At 43.9% G+C, this 21,035-nt stretch overlaps 1 protein-coding gene across 7 annotated transcripts in view; it reads right to left on the bottom strand.

Moving 5' to 3' along the window:
* Positions 1 to 21,035, bottom strand: part of LOC144679077 (catenin delta-2-like) — a 1,449,546-nt gene that overhangs the window by 281,461 nt on the left and 1,147,050 nt on the right. For all 7 annotated transcript variants that reach the window (XM_078539356.1, XM_078539360.1, XM_078539354.1 and 4 more), the window contains one exon: positions 13,905 to 14,118. In XM_078539356.1, the coding sequence (XP_078395482.1) occupies positions 13,905 to 14,118 (214 nt within the window). The remainder of the gene's footprint in view (positions 1 to 13,904; positions 14,119 to 21,035) is intronic.

Here is a 21,035-nt window from a genome sequence, read left to right as displayed (position 1 = left end):
TACGGGTGAGACAATTGCATGCTACGTGGCAAATTTGAAGCAGCTAATGGAACATTGTAAGTTCGGTACAACTCTGGACAACGTGCTCAGAGATCATTTAGTGTGTGGTGTGAATGAGGACTCTATTCAGAAATGAATAGTGCCCGAAGTGAATCTGGATTTCAAGAAGGCACTAGAGATAGCACTGGCCAAGGAAAATGCAGTAGGAGATTCAAAGGTAATACAGGGTGTGAAAAATGGCACTGTCCTCCACATCGGGTGGGAAACCCCAGCCAAAAAGGGTGTGAAAATGCAAGACTCTGCTGAGAAGCCGGAAACAGCCCCTGCTAGCTGAAGAATAAATAAAAATAACTTAGCAGCGAAATTGAAGAATAATTTCAATAGAAGTAGAAACAAGCTGTCTTTTAGTGATTTACTGTTAAATTTCTTAGATTCCTCACTGGTATGCACTCGACAGATCAGAGACTAGACCAGTTGAGATCCAGGCCTATCTCAAGTACGAGAACTAGTGCTGCATGGTTGGTCACAGAGCCTGTATCTGATGAAATGAAACCATACTTCTACAGGAGACATGAAATAACCAGCCTGGGTGGCATCTTATTGTGGGGAGCATGAGTGATAGTTCCTCCAAAGAGAAGGGAGCCACTTTTAGTTGAACTACACAGTGCCCATCCAGGAATTTCCTGAATGGAGACCATAGCACACAGCTATTTATGGTGGCCTGGGGTGGATGGTGAAATAGAGAGTTTAGTAAAGCACTGTGTGCAATGTCAGCAACTGCAGAAGTTGCCAGCGACAGCTCCATTACACCCATGGGAGTGGCCAGGCAGACCCTGGGTGCAGTTACACATTGATTACGTTAGACCTTTCCTGGGAACAATGTTTCTGCACATTGTCGATGCCCATTCAAAATCATAGGACATATATGAGGTGAAGTCACCAACGTCAGCTGCTACAATTGAGAAACTACGTCAAAGTTTTGCCATTCATGGACTACCAGAAATAATCGTTTCCGATAACAGCACAGTATTTACGAGTGCTGAGTTTCAATAGTTTATCAGTCTCAACAGTATCACTCATGTAAAAACTGCACCGTACCACCCTTCCTCAAATGGACTGGCCGAAAGGGTGGTTCAAATATTCAAGACAGGTATGAAAAAGCTAACTGGCGATCCCTTGGCAATCACTTAGCACATTTTCTTTTTCATTACAGGACTACTCCTCACACAACAACAGGTATCATACCTGTGGCGTTATTGTTGAAACGCCATCTCAGGATGAGATTGAGCTTAATAATGCCGAATTTAGAGGGGAAGATGGAAAGAAGTCAGGGAAGCCAGAAAACTAGACACGACTGGCATAGTCATGAGAGGAAATTTACCACGGGAGAGCCGATATATGTGAAGAACTTTAGAGAAGGACCAAAGTGGTTACCAGGTGATGTAAATGCGGTGACTGGATCTCTATCTTACCACATGAAGGTGGAAGGCCAGATACAGAACTGCAAGTGCCCACCGAAGCACCTGTAGTTCAGGCAGCCCCGGAGAAGAAGGTTCCTGACAAAGAATCTGAAGTTGTGGAGCTGTGACGTTCCATACACACCAGGAAACCACCTGAAAGATTGAACTTATAAATTCCTTACCCAGTGTAAATATTATGTTGTCTTGAAAAATATGTACTTGTACATATAATATGTATAGCCGAGTTAAAGGTGGGGGGGGGGGGGGGGGGGGGGAGGGATGTAGTAATTATGGTTTTGTTTAGTGTGTAATATACCTTTAAGAATAATACATGTTAGGGAAGATCACATGATCTGCAGTAACCAATAGGAGAGTAGCGTGGGCTACCTCAGCAGTCAGTGTAGAGTTAAAGATGGAGTTGAAAGCACATGTATAGTTGCTGCTGAGTATGTTGTAAATAAACTTAATGTTTCCACCCAAGAAGTGTCTGTGGATCAACTCTATCAATAGTAGCAACTCAGCCACCCTGACAACACAGGGCAGGATTTAATGCAGCCCGTCACAGAGGGAAATATGGTGGGTGGGCCCACTTGATTTTGGGGGAGGCTGCGCATCAGTCTCCTGCCTGCGGGAAACCTGCTGTGATTAATTTGGAGGTGGGAACAAGCCCATGTGTGGAAATTTGACTGCACTCCATGCGTTGTCAATTAGGCTCATTATTGAGCTAGTTGTCACCAATTATCCGGCCCACCAGAATTTAGTGGTGCCTCAGGAATTACATGTGAGTGTCATGGCTTTCCCATGCCTCCAAAAGGCTGCCAGTTGTCTGCGGCTATCTTGGTAGGGGCAGTGGCCCCTTTTTCAAAGGCAACGTAGTGCCTGATCGAGGGACCCAGCATCGGGCAGGCGTCTGGATGCTGAAAGCCAGCGTGGTCCTGAAGTCCCTAGAAAGGTCCGACACTAGCCAGTTAAGTGCCTTCCGTTCGCATCACTGGTTTCCCGATGGTTCTCCAACCAGTGGGCTGAGCTCATGTCAATTACATTAAATTCCATTCACACTTTTCGTAGAGTGTGCTCTATCCTACCAGGACAAAGCTGCCCACTTGATCAGCACACCACCCACCATCCTTAAACATTCACTCCATCCATCACCACAGTGGCAGCAGTGTACACCACCTAATAGATGCACTGCAGCAACTCACCAAGCCTCCTTTAACATCACCTTCCAAACCCAAAACCTTTACTACCTAGAAGGACAAGGGCAGTATATGCATGGGAATACCACCACCTGCAAGTTCCTCTCCAAGCCACACACCATCCTTACTTGAAACTATATCGCCCTTCCTTCACTGTCACTGGGTCAGAAACCTGGAACTCCCTGCCTAACAGCACTGTGGGTCTACCTACACCATATGGACTGCCGGGGTTCAAGAAGACGGCTCATCGCCACCTTCTCAAAGGCAAATGGGGTGGGAAACAAATGCTGGCCATGCCAGCAATGCTCACATCCCATGAACAAATCGAAAATTATCTACATAACATTTAATGGGTATATGATCTTAAGTATCCCCATTGTACAGGATCTCACATTAAATATTTCCCAAATAGAATCCCATATCCATTGTCCCCCCAAGAGCCAGTGTTTCAGCAGCCAAAGTACTTTTAACAACAGTTTTTTTATTTTCTTAGCTTCCCAAACTAAAGAGCATTACCCATTAACATCCATCAGAAATATTATGAAACCAGCTGCACTGAAATATCCATCAAGAAGGTCAGCATTAAAAATGACTAGTTTTATGTTCTTTGGGTCAACTAAGGATGGGAACTTCAGTATGCATGTATCCATTGTTAATTGTTTTAATGTTTTATTTGCCATTTGAACACTCTGTACCTTCGAATGTTTCATCATTGTTCTTAACTCCTACACATCAAAACTACCTTCTGGTCTAGCCTGAGTGCATAGCCAGTTCAATTTACTAATCAAGCTTCAAAATTGCCCTGTCTTTTCTTTAGGTATCACATAATCTTTGTGTGATGGCCTTGTATATTTAACTGGGATGGCAGTAACACTCTCTAAATATGACTGTCGATTTAAAGTTATCCCAGACCTACTTTGCTTAATATCTAATCCAAAATATTTAAAAGCCTCACAAGCTAACATTTTGAATTATACCTCGATCTTATCAATAACACATTTCTCAAATTCCACAGTACCATCCCATAAGAGCATCAACATGCATCATGAAGATAGGTGAAAGTTTTCGTTTATGGCACCCATAAAACAATACAGGATTTGCTTTTAGTTGAACAGAACTGATTTTCAGCAAAACGGATCTCACTGGAAAATACCATACCCTGGAAACATCGTCCAGGTCATAGACACACTTGTTTAAGTTTCCACAGTTTTCCTTCTGTGTCTGCTGCCTCTTTGGGCAGTTTCAGAAGCACTTTTCTGTGAAAAGTATCACCCTGCAAAAGTGTGGCATTTGGGTTGATTGACCAGCATGCTCATGAATTTTTTGCCAAAAGAGCTACAAAGATTTCCAAGGTTACTTTTCCAGTGGTGGGAGAACTCACTTTAACATCTGTCATCCAGTCACTCTTCAAACCACCCTGGAACTAACTTCACTTTAGTCTTCAAAATCCCATCTGCAAGGACTTTTTCAGTACAAATCCATGTATACAACAAGGCTAGTTGACCTGTATCTTGTACCTCAGAATGTCCTCCAAAACTATTGTCAACTATCTAACTCCCTTTGTTTTGCCTCTCTTCTTAGTTTATCCTCTAGTTTATTGGCAGCTACCAAAATTTCATGACCATGAGGATTCTGCTTCTAGTCCTGTTATGAGACTGCTCTGTGACCTTTAATTCATCACCTAATCTATTCAAGCTCTGGGCCAGGATTTCCCCTGCCCGCCGGTGTCGGGCATGTTTGGTGGCACAAGCAGACAATATGGTGAGAAAGCTAAAAATTGGTTTCACGATGTTTTAAAACCAGTTGGCAATCATCCACTCCGGCCGTTGATGGTAGGCCGCGTTCCCCACCATCGGACGTCAGAACCTCATGGTAATACATTATTATAAGGTCAGCCCGCCAGAGTCAGCCCCCTTGCTGGATCATCCGCCCACGTCGGAGGGAAAACACGCCAACATGTTTCACAACAGCAAATATAAGGCGCGCACTTGGCGGGCTGTGCTTCTCTCAGGGCTTCAAGGATTTTTTGCCTACCTTGCTTCGGTCAGCACTCACGGTCATCAGCGCCAGTCTTCACAGACAGCACCACATCACTTTTAGGGGGGCTCACGGGTAAGTCTCTACCCACTAGGTCAGCCATGTGTGGGTGGCTTTTCAATGGCTGTAGGGCAAGGCCTTGCTTGGGGAAAGAGGAGAAGTGGCCTCGGTCAAGGGAAGAGGCTGCAGGATGAGAGCTGTACTGGGGAAGAAGGGTATTCCAGAGTGTGTAGGGGGACACATGTTGATCTGTGCAAATGGCCTCAAGATGGTGAGGGCTGAGGAAGCAGTCTCCAGAGGAGACGAGGCCAGGTGTACATGTGAGGGTATGTGTGTGAGAATGGGTGGTGATGTCCCTTGAACTGGCAGTGAGTGAGATGCCAGTGAATATGTGATGGGCTTGAGTTTAGAATGATGAGATGGTTGCCATACCCTGGCGACACAGATGAGATCATCCATCCTTTATCTGCATTGGATGGTGAATCGGAGTCTGCTCTCCATGGAAACGGCTAATGCGATGGTTTTTTGACGATATGGCATGAAAACCCGTCATCGTGGCCGAGTGTAAATCCTGGACGATTATGCTGGTCTCTACTTCACTGTTCTGTCCACCAGGCCTACTTCTGCATGATTTACATCTTGCACTATTGGAGTTTTTTTTTCTCTGGTATGCAATTGTTTTCTGATGCAACAGTTACCTTTGGACTCACTTTTAGTACTTGCACTACGTTTCTTACTCTCCACTCTATCACTCCATTCTGCCAGTCCATTGACATCACTTCTTGACCATCATCCTGAACATTCAACCAATATTTAAAATTACCATAGCTTTTCCTGCAGGTCCCAAAGTTGTTGCATCCCTTCATTCACTCGATCCCTCAGGCATGTATGTCACCCTAGTATCCAGTCTGGGCAAATGGTCTGTGGATTGATAGCTGTACCATGCGTGTCATGTTCATGCATGTTACCATGGTCCAGCCCTTGATCTACCGCATTCTGTTTCTCAGGTCCTTCATCACGTAACACATGAGCATGTCCAAGGTTTTGTAATTAATTGTGAGGAATTAACAGTTTGATTATCATGTTTGAGATGTACTGTTTTACCATCTTAACGTATCACCTTACCAAGGCCTTTCTATTCCTTCTGACCCTCTCTTGCACAGTGTATTAAATCTCCTGAATTGAAGTCTGAGGCTGTGCCTCATTGCTCTCCAAATTACAGATTTTACAATCTCACTTTTATTAGCCTCATAAACTCATCAACTACCACACTCACGTCTTTTACTAGGATGTTTGACCTTTGACAAGCAGTATGAGCAAATTATCTAGGTACCTTTAAGAACATTTGTTTTCTCCCCCTCTAATTCTTATCACCTGATGCCATTAAAACTTACCTAACACTCTGATGAGATACATAGGGCAAGATTTTACGTCCCGTGGGTGGCTGCGCCCGACCCAATTGGGCATAAAATGACGCGATGACGTCAGGCGAGCAATTCAACGTCATCGCGCCCTGACGCAGTATTTCGGTCAGCAGGCGCGCTGCCGACTCTCGTGTGCCGTCGCCGACAATTAGGAGGCCTATTAAGGTCTTTAATCAATTAATTTAAACATATTTTTCACTGCCCGTCCAGCCTTATGGTTGGCGGGCGGGCAAATTGGCCAGGTGGCCTTTTGATTTTTAAGCAAACCTCATCCACGGGGGGGGTGAGATTTCCACAATTCAACAAAAACTAAACATAAATTTTTGGGCAGAATTTTTATCAGTTCCTGTTATTGCGAGTTAGTCCCATGTCGGGACATTTTTTTCAGATTTTATAAATCTTTATATTTGATTTTAAAATTGTTCAGCTCCCTGCCTTCAGGAGCTTTCAGTGCGCTCTCCCCCCCTCCCCCCCCCACCCCACCCCGGCATGCACAGGCTTCTGCGCTTGCACTTCTCCCACCCCCCACCCTTTCAACACGCCTTTCACTCTGGCTGGCTGTTAATTAGCCAGCGTGAAATCGGGGTCGGGGGCCGATTACAGGTAGCGGACCATTTCCCAGCTGCCCCAAGGGCCTGCCCACCGCATCTGCCCGACGTCCTGAAAATCCTGCCCATAAGGTTTTGTTAAGTGGATGCAATAATGTCCTGACGGGGTAGACTGCAGATCAACTGACTTTCCAAAAATAATTCCCTTGTCAAGATCCATATCAAGCTTCCTTTGTGCCCTTTTCATAGAAGGTTTGCTCAACAGCATCGGTATTTCACTAGGGGTTTCATCAGTGCTTTTAATCACCAAATTCAGGTATTTTACATGGAATTACAACTTTCTGCAGTGACCTCAATGTGCTGTCATGCCAAACCTAAAGCACACAGTACTTTTATATTCATTAACCATCGATCCTCACTACTTAGTCAATCGAGATAACATTTTAACCAAACCATCCCACATGCTGTTGAAGTGCAAGCATTATCTAGTGCACCGTTAAAGGAGTCAAAAGGAGTTAAAGATATTTAGTCCTGTTCATCACAGGACTAAATATCCTTATGACCAGTACAGTTTGTTTGGATTCATTATTATCTTCATCCTCTCCTTCAAAATTCTCTTCATCATGTGTCAGTTCAAGAACATCTCTTTACTTTGGGCCGTTCACCGCATAATAATACTTCAAATCACACCTGAAGCACTGACTAACTTTTCCCTGGGCACTCCCAGGATTTACTTCTCTCATTACTTTTGTTCCCATTTTGCCTTCTGCTGAATGTGCTTTCATCCTTGCTCTGCCTGCCTTTAATTCTTCTGGTTGTATTGATGCCTATTGATCTCAGTTGGATTATCTTCAGCTTCCTCCATTACAATCAGAAACATTAATTTCAATTGGCTGTTAGAAGACATTAAGTTTACAGGGTATTAATACTTCCTATAGCTTCCCCCTCCCTGCCCCATGAACCCAAACTCTGCTCCCTGTTAAGTTTCAATAGCTGTTTGGCAATGAAGACCAAGTCCAAGGCAGACTCCTCCATATGGAGTTTTATTTCTGGTGCATAAAACTCTCGACAGAGAGAGCTTGTCTTGCCTGTTATCTCTCTTATGCAGCCAGATAGGTACTTAGGTTGTTAACTAATAATTAGCAATTGAACTCCTTTACCTGTTTCCTTCCCCAACACTCCCTCCCAGCCTTCTTTATTTATTTTGGTATGTACCTTTCTCTGTCATCTGTTCCAAATCTTGGTTTTTTTCCTCTATAACACTGATCATTTTTATGCCATTCTCCTGTTGTGCGACCAAAACCCTAACCTGTGCCTTTTGCACCTTGAGGATCTTTATCTCTAATGACCCATGAAGTGGCTCAATTGTTTTTACTAAATTGAAAAATACTGCCTGGACTATATTCTCATGTGACTCATATATTAAGATCTGTTCAACTTCCTGAAAAGACTTTGAGCTGAAAGTAAATTGTGTAGATTTTATTTAACACGCCTTTTTAGATTTAGCAAACTATTTAATCATTTTTTAAAAAAATCTCAATGAATTATGAATAATCCTTGTCCTCATCCAAACCAAGCCTGACACCCCAAACGCCAAGTTCTGCCCATTCCCTGTGCTGTGGAAAATTAGTACCGATATCCTTGACCTCATGTTCAAATCCCTCTGTAAATCAAATCCATACCACCACCGCCAACAAAAAATTGCATTTATATAGCACCTTTAACATAGTAAAACATCCCAAAGGCACTTCACAAGAATGTCATTAATCAAATTTGATGCCGAACCACAAAAGGAGATATTAGAGTAGATGAGCCGAAGCTTGAACAAAGAAATAGCTTTTAAGGAGTGTCCTAAACTAGGAAAGACAATTAGAGAGTAAGAGAGGATTAAGCAGGAAATTCGAAAGCTTAAGCCTCAGCAGCCGAAGGCCCTGCCTCATCAATCTCTTCCAGCCATCAATTCCCATGCCCACTCTCCATTCTCTGCTTTACTCCTGGTTCCCTGTTCCTTCCTTAGGAACTTAGAAAGAGATGGAGGCCATTCAGCCTTTTAAACCTGCTCTGCCATTCAATTACACCATAGTTGACTGTATCACCTCAACTCCCTTTACCCGTCTTGGTTCCCTTTCCCGGGATACCCTTACTTAACAAAATATATCAATCTCAGTCTAGGGAGCTCCAATTCTCCCAGCATCTGCAGTACTTGTGGGGAGAAAATTACATATTTTACTTTCTTTTTTTTAATGAAAAAGCTCTGCCTGATTTCCCTCTGAAATGGCCTAGCTCTAATTTTAAGATTGTGTCCCCGGTTTTGATTCCCCACCAGAGGAAATAGTTTTGCAGTACCCACCTATTGAACCATTTTAATATTTTAAACATCACAATCAGACCACCCCATGATCTTATATACTGAAGATATACTCTACTTGTAACATTGTTTGCCCATTCCAAATTCATTACATTGCTATCTCCTCCTTTACTTTTAAAAGCCTTCTAAGTAAAACACTTACTTTTGACTTGCCTTTTGCACTCCAACACATACAACCCAACTGCTGCCTTCCCCCTTAGCTGACATCTATCATTTCTCGCCACTCCATTGAACACTCCCAAGTTTTCTTTCAGGGTCCAGGGAATTCTATAGAAATGCTGTAGCTGTTAATATTCCTATCACATTGGATTTGGACTAAAAAAAAACAATCCTATTACTTTTGTGACCTTGAACGCTCCTGTCCTGAACTCGATCTTGTTTTAAGGTTTCTCATGACTTCCCACAGGATCGTGTGACGACTCTGTAAGAATGCCGAGGATTAGGCTTCAGCAATAGTGCCCTGACGTGCTCACCTTAGCTCTCAATCCAAAGGCCCTGACCGGTCGGTTCCCCGGTTGCCCATTTGATCAGACCTCATTTCTCACATGAGCAATCGTCCATATCCCAAGCTGCATCCCACTTGTTGTTTACGGGAGATTTAAGTTTCAGTTTTGGAAATGAGCCCTGGTGGTCAAATTATTCTTTAAAAGTGCCACTTAGAAACAATTTTGATCCAATATTAAATGCAGCTGAGATAGGATTGGTGCTATTCATGCAATGTCATCAGTAGTGGAATTGATGTCCATTTTGAATATTTTTGAAGAGGTAGAGATTTCCTCTCTGTTACCTATGGTGCTGAGGCCAATTACAATGTCCTCACCATGGTGATCTCCTAGTAAACGCGAAGCGATGCAGAACAGCAATGAATGACATGCAGCATTTGTGACTCCAAAGTGAAGGTCAATATCCTAGATTTCCAATAGTGAGCCCTGATTGTCATGATTAACTGTGGGGGGAAAAAAACTTCTGGCAAGTTAACCCAAACAGCTACACACACTCTGGCTATGTTGATAGCTTATTCACCACAATCGCGCAAACAGCTCCCTGAGGCTACATGTTTTGACAGTGAAACAAAGAGATGAGTAAATATGTCATGACTAGCACTGTCATATTATTAGGTCTGTCACTCTGCGGGATACCTTGTCAATGAACACTCATCACAGTTGCACAGTGCCTTTCCAGTAGATTTGGCAGGCGTCTTATTATACTTGCCTGACAGATTAAAGGTGCTACAGAGCACGAGCAATCTGCGCGAGGTGCAGACCGAAACACAAAACCATTCTTTGCCAGCAAATAACTAGATTCACTGAAATATATCATATATTTAATGTGAGATGGTGGCATAGTGGTAATGTCCCTGGACTAGTAATCCAGAGGCCCAGGGTAATACTCTGGGGATATGGGTTCAAATCCCACCATGGCAACTGTTGGAATTTAAATTCAATTAATTAAAATGTGGAATTGAAAACTAATCTCAGTAATGGTAATCATGAAATTATCAATTGACATAAACTGGTTCACTAATACCCTTTAGGGAAGGAAATCCTACATGTGACTCCAGAGTCACAGCAATGTGGTTAACTACCCCTGCAATGCCCTAGCAAGCCACTCAGCAATTAGGGATGGCAGCAAACACATCCCATGATATAATAAAGCAAAAAAAAATTGTATCTTGCTGGAGCAAGCACCTCTTATTTTACTTCCTTCAGCTCTCATGTGTACCAACATATCTGGTGAAGTAATTACCACTGCCAAAGAAGTCCCCCTTATCGTCACCTTTCATCAGTGACACGACCATACAATGGTTACATCCAGTTGACACTTTTGATCTTAGCCAATCAAGGGAAGCAGAATTCATATTCACAGTACTTTTCTTCAGATGAACCATTTGATCTAGTCCCACTGTCCTGATTGCTGCCCAAACCCTTGATACTCCCTCCTTTTCAAGCAACTATCTAATTTCCTTTCAATGTTTATGGGCTCTGTTTCGACAATGGTTTGCACCACAAAAAAACATATTCCTAACATTATCGGTATAAAAGCATATTTGTCCAACATCCACCTTAATAGCTTCTGCGATTATTTTAAATTTGCATTGTAGGAACAGGAGTAGGCATTCAGCATCTGGAGTCTGTTCCATTGTCCAATTAGATTACAGTTGATTGTACTCGATTCCCTTGTCACCCTGACCCAACAAAAATATATCGATACAAAAACAAAATACTGCATGTTATGACATGGCAGATGATGTGTGCCAGGCAGACCAAATCCACAAGGGAAACTTGGTCGCACAAGCACAATTGTTTCGCAATTTCTATTTATTGAGGTGTGTGCACTGAATTCAGAAGTAATAAGTCCACCAAGACCTTTAGAGATTTTAAAAACTAAATTAAAATATTTATTAATAAAATATAAAAGATTTCAAGCACATACATAAAACTGCAAATGATTTACTACTATAATAACTCCTAAAATTCCTAATTAACCGGACCCCCAGTCACATCTCCTATAAAGCAATGGTCCAAAATAGATTTTAGATTTAAAACAAACTCAGAAAGTTTGTTTTAATGGAATGCCAAATGACTTTTCCCCAACTTCAGTTTTGTTAGATAGCAGGCTTATGCACAAATGCTGCAGGCTTCATTAAGGCTATTTCAAACACTCCTGTTAGATCTTACATGGCTTTCTTACACATAGCTTTTCATTCTCCTTTATATATGTTGCTCTCTTTTTAATATGTAAATTCTATTGTTCCATAAGCCTTTGAAACTGTATCTTCTTCATAATATAAAAACTTTTGTGTTGCCACTATGGGCAGAATTTTCATGTTGGCAGGCAGGTCTGATCGGGGGTCCGGGAGCGGCCGGGAGCTGGCCAATTAATGGACAGCCAGTGTAAGTATACACTGAAATTCTCAACGCTGCCAAGGTGGGGGTGGGAGGAGGGCAGGCAATGACGTAAGCACGGGTGCGGGCGAACGTGGAGTGAAAGCTCCCTGAAGGCAGGGAGCTGCCTCATGGAGCTGAAGACTTCAAAAGTATTAAATAAAGATTTTAAAATCAAAACAAAAATGTCCAAGCATCACAAACAATCACCTAAACATACACATTATAAAAACGCTGATCATAGATTTCTTTATTTTTTAATTTAATAACGGAAACCTCATCCCGCGCTTGAATGGGGTTTCATGAAAAATGCAAAGGCTACCTGGCTAATTCACCTGTCCACCAACTGTGAGGTTGGATGGATCACAAAATATTGGAACAATTACAACTTTAATGGGCTTAATTGTCCTCTTAATTGTCAGCGGGTGTGCTTCCAACTTTTGCATGCGCCCGCCAACTGAAATATTGCGTGGGCGCAGTATGGCATCAGGACACTCGATGACGCCATCTCGCGCTATTTTACACTCAAGTGGGCCGGGCGCGTGCCCGCACGCAGACCTGAAAATTCTCCCCTATATATAGTCAGTAACCTTTTGGGAAAAATAAACACATTCCTTAGCCTTGCTTATCTAGCTAGTTGTAAACAGACTAAGATCCCTTTGAAATCCAAGTATCCCTTCATTTATCTAAAAATGCAAATTCCCTTCATACCTTACATGCTAAGCCAGCATCTATGTTTACTCATTAGCATGTCAAGCACCTAGCTTCTTTTGATGATTAAAGCTTGCAGTCTACTTGACTCCAAATGTAATTAAATCACACAAAGATCCAACTATACTTACCCCCATAAACCTACTTTACATTAAACTACAATAATATAATGAAAAAAATGTTATACATGCAGCTGCTGGAAATCTGAAATAAAACAGAAAATGCTAGAAATACTCAGCAGGTCAGGCAGCATCAGTGGAGAGAAGCAAGGTTAACGTTTCAGGTCGTTGACCCTCACTGAACTGAAATATTAACTCCATTTCTCACCTACATGCTGTCTGACCTGCAGAGTATTTGCAGTATTTTCTGTTATTATTTCAAAATCTATCAATTTAAGCCTTGAAAACTCCAATTGCCTCAGCAGCAACAGCCGTTTGGGGGCAGAGAGTTCCAGATTTCTACCACTCATTGTGTGAACAAATGTTTCCTGGGTTCACTCCAGAATGACCTGGCTCTAATTTTAAGATTGTGCCCCCCTGTTCTGGGCTCACCCACATGGGGAAATAATTTATCTCTATCTGCCCCATTGAATCCTTTTATCAACTTAAACATCTTGATTGGTTCAATCAATCAATTGGTTCGCCCTTCAACCTTCCAGTACTCAAGGGTATACATGCCGAGTTTGTGCAACATATCCTAGCAAATAAACCATTTTATCGCTGGCAACATTCTGGTGAATTTGTGCTGCACCCTCACCCAAGGCCAATATAACCTTCTTGAGATGCTCAGAATTGAACAGGTGGGGTCCAACCAAGACAGAGAATTTTTTTATTTGTTCTAGGGATGTGGGCTTCACTGGTTAAGGTATCATTTGTTGCCCATCCCTAATAGCCCTTGAGAAGGTAGTGGTGAGCCGCCTTCTTGAATCGCTGCAGTCCATGTGGTATAGGTACACCCACAGTGCTGTTAGGGAGGGAGTTCCAGGGTTTTGACCCAGCGTACTCTCTTTGCTCCCACTGGCCAGTCAGACAGTGATCCCATTTGTCATAACCCCCCACCCCTGCCCTCTATTAATTTCAAAGGCATCTTTTAGACAATGAATTGCTAAATGACTTGTATAAAGGAGAGAGACAGCATGCCCCATGGAAAATCCTAGTTGGTTTTGTCTTGAACCTGATGTAATACATTAACTCACTCAAAAAAGAGGAAAAGGGGGTTTCATTTCCCACTTCAGGAAGACCACAGCAGTGAAGTGCAGAAAAGATAGAATCTGACCTGTAACCAGCTCCCTGATCTCCACGTCAGGAGTCTTCCGAAGCAGTCGCACCAGTGCAGGAATCCCACCGCAGTTTTTCAAAGCAATTTTGTTGTCATCATTTGCCTTCCCATATACCAGGTTTCTGAGGGCTCCACAGGCACTGCGATGCACTTCTTGCATCCGATGGTCCAACAGGTCCACCAGCAATTGGATTCCACCTTGTCTTCTTATCTATAAGATTAGTTCACTTGTTAAGAGTGAATGATTAATCCATTAAAATAACAATAATGAGGATTAAATGCATAAAGGATAACAGAATCTTATAGCTTAATGAATTGACCCTAAATATTAAAAATGTCAAGATATCCAAACAAATACTGGTACCTCTCACTTTAAGGCTGCATTGTATGCTATAGATCTGTTGCTCTGAGGAGCTTGGACTTCTGTTGCAACATCATGAAGTTATATGAATGAGTTATTCTACCCACAATCCACTGTTCCCATTCGCAATGTTTGGGGTGAAACTTCATGATGTGGGAACATTATACAAAATATTCGCTCCCAGGCTACCTCAGACCAGCCGAGGTAAAAACAAGATATCATCGAGGGACACCAGTAAGTGGATCTTACTGCATGTGGTGTGCAAGAAAACAGCACCAGTGAGGAGATGTCACTATTCTAAGCCTTTGGACCTCCTGCGATTTTCACCCTCCCACCTTTTTTGAGAAACTATTTCAAAATTGGATTCCCTTCAACTAACAGTAGCTCTCAACTCTCAGCTCTTCAATGCCTTTTCCGCCGAACAGTACTTTCTTCTGTAATAATCCTGTGACTATTTACATTCCTCCTCACCCTATGCACATCAGCAACTCATCACAGAGTTCAATGTGTAATGCCTCACACCCCATGTGTTTCCATCTCTGCCTTCCTTTTTTCCAGAAAGTTCTACTAGCCAGCAGTGCACTTTGAACTTCTGCCTTCAACGCAAGTGTGTCATTTGACATACAGCATCGTCATGGCGACGACAGGAATGCAGAAAGTGCACCTGAAAGAGTACCCACCCCATGAGATAATAGCACTGGGCCTGAAGAGTATCAAACATTGCTCTGCAGATTGGAGCACAAGGCCTGTCCAGGCTGTTGTCTGGCCATCATCATGAATTTACTTGTGATCCATAAGATCAGGTCCATACTATGGCTTTTGCCTGCACTTAGTTAAAAGATATATAAATAACGTACAGTATTCACGGACTAAAAAGGAAACCCCTTTGTTAAATCAGGTTTTTCCACTCTGTAGAAATGCCCATTTTGCAACATCTAGAATTGGCTGCTGGAGAGTCTAGAACTCTTGAACAGTATGTAGAATCTAGCAGTGCTAGAGCCCTTGTCTCTGAGTCAGAGGTTTGTGGATTCAGGAATGGGTCCAGCGATTTGTGTAGAAAATCTCGGCTGACACACCAGGGCAGCACTGAAGGGATGCTGCACTTTTGGACGTGTTGTCTTTTGGATGAGCCATCAAACCAAGGTCCAGTCTGCCCTCTCAGGTGGACACAAAAGATTCCATGGCATTATTTTGAAGAAGACTTGGAAACCTGTCCTGGTCAATATTTGTCTCGAACTAATACCACTAGAAACTGATAATCCTACACTACAACAGTGGCTTCAATTTAAAAGTACTTCATTGGTTGAAATGCACTTTGGGACATCCTGAGGTTGTGAAAGGTGCTACAGAACTACAAGTATTTTTTTTTTAATTGTTTGCTCCCTAGCTATTGAGAGCACTACAAGCTCTAAAAATAACTAGGTTAATTTTCACAATGGCCAGACAGAATTTTCAGGCTTATACCAAGGCTGCAGTGAGACAATTAACTAGTTGTCCCACTTAGAGCATCTGTCAGTCATTTCTGTGCAAGTGGACCTCAGACAATATGTTGTGCTTCCTATCAGTCATATTCATTATGTTGTTTTTTGAGGTGACTTCTGATATTAATCTGTGTGGAAGTTCTATTATACATGGCTTTCTCTGACCAAGCACTGGGTGTCATTAACCCATTGAATGGGCAGTTCCACTATATTAAGGGCTGCTGCCACATAGATTGACAAAACAGACACTGAGAAAATATCTCTAAAGCTAGCTGCAATCTGTCAAGGTGTGTCAAACAACTGATTGTGTCCTCTCCAAAGTCCAGGGTGCCAATTTATTGAGTGATTAGAAATAAAGAAAGAACACTGCAAGATCTTCCTGTCTTATCAAATAGGGCACACCAATTTGATTTGTGAAAGACGTATTTAAGGCAAGTATTTATGGAATAGGATTATCTTCGGCACCAATAAGAGTATATGTGTCATGAAGTGATTAATATATACAATGTTATTGGGAATTACTTTTTAAAAATAGAGGGTTAGTCTGTGGGTGTGTCTTAATTGGATTAAAGTCAGCTAGTCTGGGTGCTTTGAGGTATACTAGTTTTGAGATGTAAGAGAGGTAGCGTGTACTTGCATTTTGTTGAATAGAGCATTCAAGAAGGAGAGTGAAATCTGGCACCTAGCTAGCGGAGGCCAAGCAATGTTTATATTACTAATAAAATTGGTACAATGAAAGGGGTTTTATTGTTAGAAGAGATGGAGTTCAAAGGGGCTGGTGATACAATGAGAATTTACGTTCAATGAGATGTGCTAGGTATAACAGATAGCAGTTTCGTATGTGCCGGGCAGAGGCAATGTAAGATCAAAGCCTGTAAGCCTACCACTGTGTCTGCAAAGGAACCAAAGTGAAAGGAACCTCATTTTGAATTTGTAAGGTGAAAATGCTTTACCTGGTGTCTACTTAAAGCCTATGGGTTGTTGTTGCCTTAGTGGAGATTAGTTTGGGAATTTGTTAAAGTTATGACAGTAGTAATTTGTAGCCGTGTGTATATATTTAACTTGTGTAAATTAATAAATGTCTCATGTAGTTTGATATAAAAACCTATCGAGAACTGGTGGTCTGATTCCTGAATTTAGAGCTGCGTCTGAAACATACCACTTAAAAATATCGGTTATGACAGTTATTTAAAGTTTCCCTCTCAGCTTTACCAACTGCTGTGTCATTACAATGGGCTAATTCTCTTCATGCACTATTTTAATGCATTTTTCGATAGGTGGAGAAAAAGAAAATAAAGGCTTGCATTTATATAGCGCCTTTCATACCTTCAAGATAACCTTTGCAGTCAATTCTGTACTTTTAAACGGTAGTATCGTTGTATTATAGGTAACAGAGCAAGCAATCTGCACACAGAAAGTCCCACGAACAGCAATGGCTGGGTCATCTTTTTTTAAGCGATATTGAGAGATAAAATGTTCAAAAATGTTCACTGGGATACCAGTGAGATCTCTTGTGCTCTTCTTCAAAATAGCACCATGACATCTCTTACATCCATCTGAGGGTGCAGATGTTAGTTTAAAGTCTAATTTGAAAGGCAGCATCTTCAATGATGCAGCACACCCTCAGTACTGCATTGGAGTTCCAAGCCTAGATTTTGTGCTTAAGTTTCTGACTGGAACCTTACAACTTTTTGATTAAGAGGTGAAAGTGAGCCACAACTGATACCTGGGCCTGGGTTTTCCCAGAATCGTGGAGACTCTGTGCCTTATCCAAAATGGCACTCGGGCCTCCAGATCCAGAAGTCCTGCTCTAATTTCCAACAGATCCCATTTCACTGGTAGGGGAAAGTTGGTGGGATGTGATTCACACATATGGGAGGTCATCAAGCAGGCGCTGTGGGCGAGCCTAGGAGAGGCTGGGAAACATTCTGCCACCTGCGACTGGCCCCCAACTGCGATTTCACGCTGGTGGGTCAATTATGGCCCACCCAGCATGAAACGCGGCTCTGCACTGGTCAGGAAGGGCCAAGCAGGGGAGGGGGCCTGTCGGCCACTGAGTCCAATGGCTGCTCAGGCAGCCCCTGGAAGGATGCCATGGAAGGACGTCTCGAGTGCGGCTGGACATGGCGGGCAGAAGGGCAGCTTGGGTTGGCACTTGGCCTCCTGCTTTTCCGACGACTGCCTCGCCATCCTCCAGGAGGAGGTGGCTGCCAGGAGGGACCCCCTTGTCCCCAGAGGTGGGAGGAGGAGGCCACCGTACCTCAAAAAAAGGGCATGGGAGGAGGTGGCAGCCGTGACATGGTGTGGCGCACATGGGTGCAGTGCCGGAAGCGCTTCAATGAGCTGCTGCACTCAGGAAGGGTGAGTGCCATCTTGGCATGGGTCAGTGTGGAGAAGTGTTAAGGTGTGGCCATCCCCTCATGGACCTGAGGGGTTCTTGAGTCTGAGTGCCAACTGCCAGTGACGCTGGAGCTAGCCAAGTGGGTGAGCCCTGGCTGTTTGGACTGAGTGCCTTGCGGCTCGAGGACTCGGATGTGTCCTGCGAGGTGCTCCTCAGCTGGGGTTGGCCACACTGCAATGGCACTGCAGGTAGAGAGTGGACTAATCAATGCTCCTCTGTTCTTTCAGGAGAAGACAAGCCATAACCAAGCAGCGAGGTCACGTACAGGCGGAGACCCGCCCAACCTACTGCTACTCTCCCGAATTGAGCAAGATGCCTTGGAACTCGAGTGCCGGCACGAACCACGTGCAACCGGACATGGAGAGGCAGGGGTGCCAGACAGAGGTTAGACTTTCATATTGTGCAACCATTCTAGTGTAGTCTCTTCATTGATGGGGGCCTCGAAGCTGGCCCACATGTCCGACCTTGGCCTGCTGCAATGTTCCATTGAAGCTTAACGCAAACTGGAGGAACAGCACCTCATCTTTCGACTAGGCATTTTGCAGCCTTCCGGACTTAACATTGAGTTCAACAACTTCAGATCATGAACTCTCTCCTCCATCCCCACCCCCTTTCCGATCCTCCTTTTTCCAATAATTTACAATTTAAAAAAAACATTTTTTTAATACATTTTTAAAAAATACATTTTTCTTTACCCATCTATTTTTAAATTTATTTCGATCTATCATTTTATCTCCACCTTTGAGCCCATTTCGATCCCTTCCCCCCATCCCACCCCCACTAGGGCCATCTGCCACTTGCTTGTCCTGCTTTCTACCCTTAATGTTCCCATTAACACATTCCTTAGACAATATCACCATCGTCAACACCCTTTTGTCCTTTTGTCTAGGACATCTTTGGCAATCTCTTCTTTGCGTCCACCTATCACTGGCCCTCTATTCAGCTCTACCTGTCCCACCCCCCCTCAACCAGCTTATATTTCACCTCATTTCTCTATTCCCTTAGTTTTGATGAAGTCATGCGGACTCGAAATGTTAACTGTGTTCCTCTCCACAGATGCTGTCAGATCTGCTGAGTTTTTCCAGCTATTTTTGTTTTTGCTGGAGTCCCCATTGATCATTGAAAGACAATGACACCATGATGCAGATCTCCATTGTCTCACACGGGTGCCTGGCATGCACAGTGACAGTGTGATGGCTTTAACTAGTGACATATTCTTGTTCTTCCTTAGATTTGCCAGCGCTGCAGACCTCGAAGGGCCACCCCTGATGCCGGAGGACCACCAAGCTTCAGTTGCACCTGCGTCACACCCACTCTCTGAAGCAGGCAACAGGGCAGATACCAGCACCTTGGTGGGCATTAGATCAGCGGCTAGTATCTCGGTGCACATTAGTGAGGGCACTTCACACTTGCTTGAGATGCAGGCGGAGTCAGAAAGTGCCCAGGGCGCCGGTGCTTGGAGGACTGCTGGGGATTAGAACGATGCTCAGTTAAAGGCAGATGGTGAGCCCCTGGGCAGCAGATGCTGGACGTCCAGCGAGACGTGCAGGAGAATCTGGTGGAGATCTATGAGGGTATACATGCCATGGTCTCCATTATGGAGGAGTCCATGCGGAACATGAGCAATGCGTTGACCCTCATGGCCGAGCGCACTGCCTCCTCCATTGAGAGAGTGGCGACTCTGATGAAGAGGCAGCTGCAGGGACAGAATCAGGGGTTCCTGGGGCTGCGCTCGAACCGACAAGCTCTCACACAGGCAATGACCTCAGGTGGTCAGTGTCAATGTGGAAGATGGATGGGGCATCCCAGTTGGGTGCCCATCCATCAATGGTGAGCGGGGAGGTCCAGAGAGACCTCACATTGGAGCACAAGCTGCTGTGTCTCTGCGGGCTCCTCTCAGAGCGCTCTGGATGATGGCTGCAGCTCCTCTGCCCCTCTGCCAGTGACCCTGGCATCTCATTTGGCTGCAATGACTGGGGGGATGCCAACCATGGAACTGGCCACTCCCTTCCAGGCCGGGCCAGGACAGGCTCCACTGCCCAGAGGACGGCCACAAAGGTCACTAACACCAACAAGACAGCAGTCGGCAGACTATCTCCAATGCCTGTGCCAGTGAGGGGGGAGCACCGAGACGTAGCACTTGCAAGCATAAGTTAAAGGCACCTTGAGCGCAAGACGGACAGGTCATAGGTGATTTTATGTTCATTTATGTTTGCTTCATCTATACTGGTCTGGGAATGAAGACCAGAGAAGTTTATGTAAATTGCAATTGTCAAAATGAGATAAATTTTGTTTCTGTCATCATGGCCTAATTATGCTTCACCTTTTTATTCTACTGGTGCCGGGTACGCCAGTATCTGATGGTGGACCTAAGTGGTTCTGAACGTTATTGCACAGGCACTGAGTGGACTTTGGGTTCAAATGAAAGGGTCCAGCATGGAGGAGGCAGCCCCAGCATGTGGTTGAGGCTGATCTTTAGTATCCTAGCTGAAGGAGCTTTGGATCAAGGTGACCCTGCATCCCTGGAGGTTACCGACGTCTGCCTCCATGCCCTCAGCGTTCTCCTCACTGTGCTCCTCTTCTCACTCATTACTGGACTCATCATCTGTGGCCATCTGTGGAGTTGTGTCAAGATCCTCTTCCTCCAGTGGGTCCCCCCTTGCCAGTGCCAGGTTGTGGAGAGCGAGCATGCAACCACTATCAGTGACACCTGCTCTGGGGGGCATTGTAATGCACCCCCTGAATGTCCAGGCATTGGAATTGCATCTTGAGAAGACCTATGGTCCTCTCTACCACTGCCCTTGTGGAGGCATGACTCCTATTATAATGCTGCTCTGCCTCTGTTCTTGGGTGGCAGAGAGGCGTCATGAGACACCTCTTCAACA

Source organism: Cetorhinus maximus, chromosome 3 (assembly GCF_964194155.1).
Source record: "Cetorhinus maximus chromosome 3, sCetMax3.hap1.1, whole genome shotgun sequence".
In the NCBI taxonomy this organism is placed as follows: Eukaryota; Metazoa; Chordata; class Chondrichthyes; order Lamniformes; family Cetorhinidae; genus Cetorhinus; species Cetorhinus maximus.
This window is presented reverse-complemented; position numbering and strand designations above follow the sequence as displayed.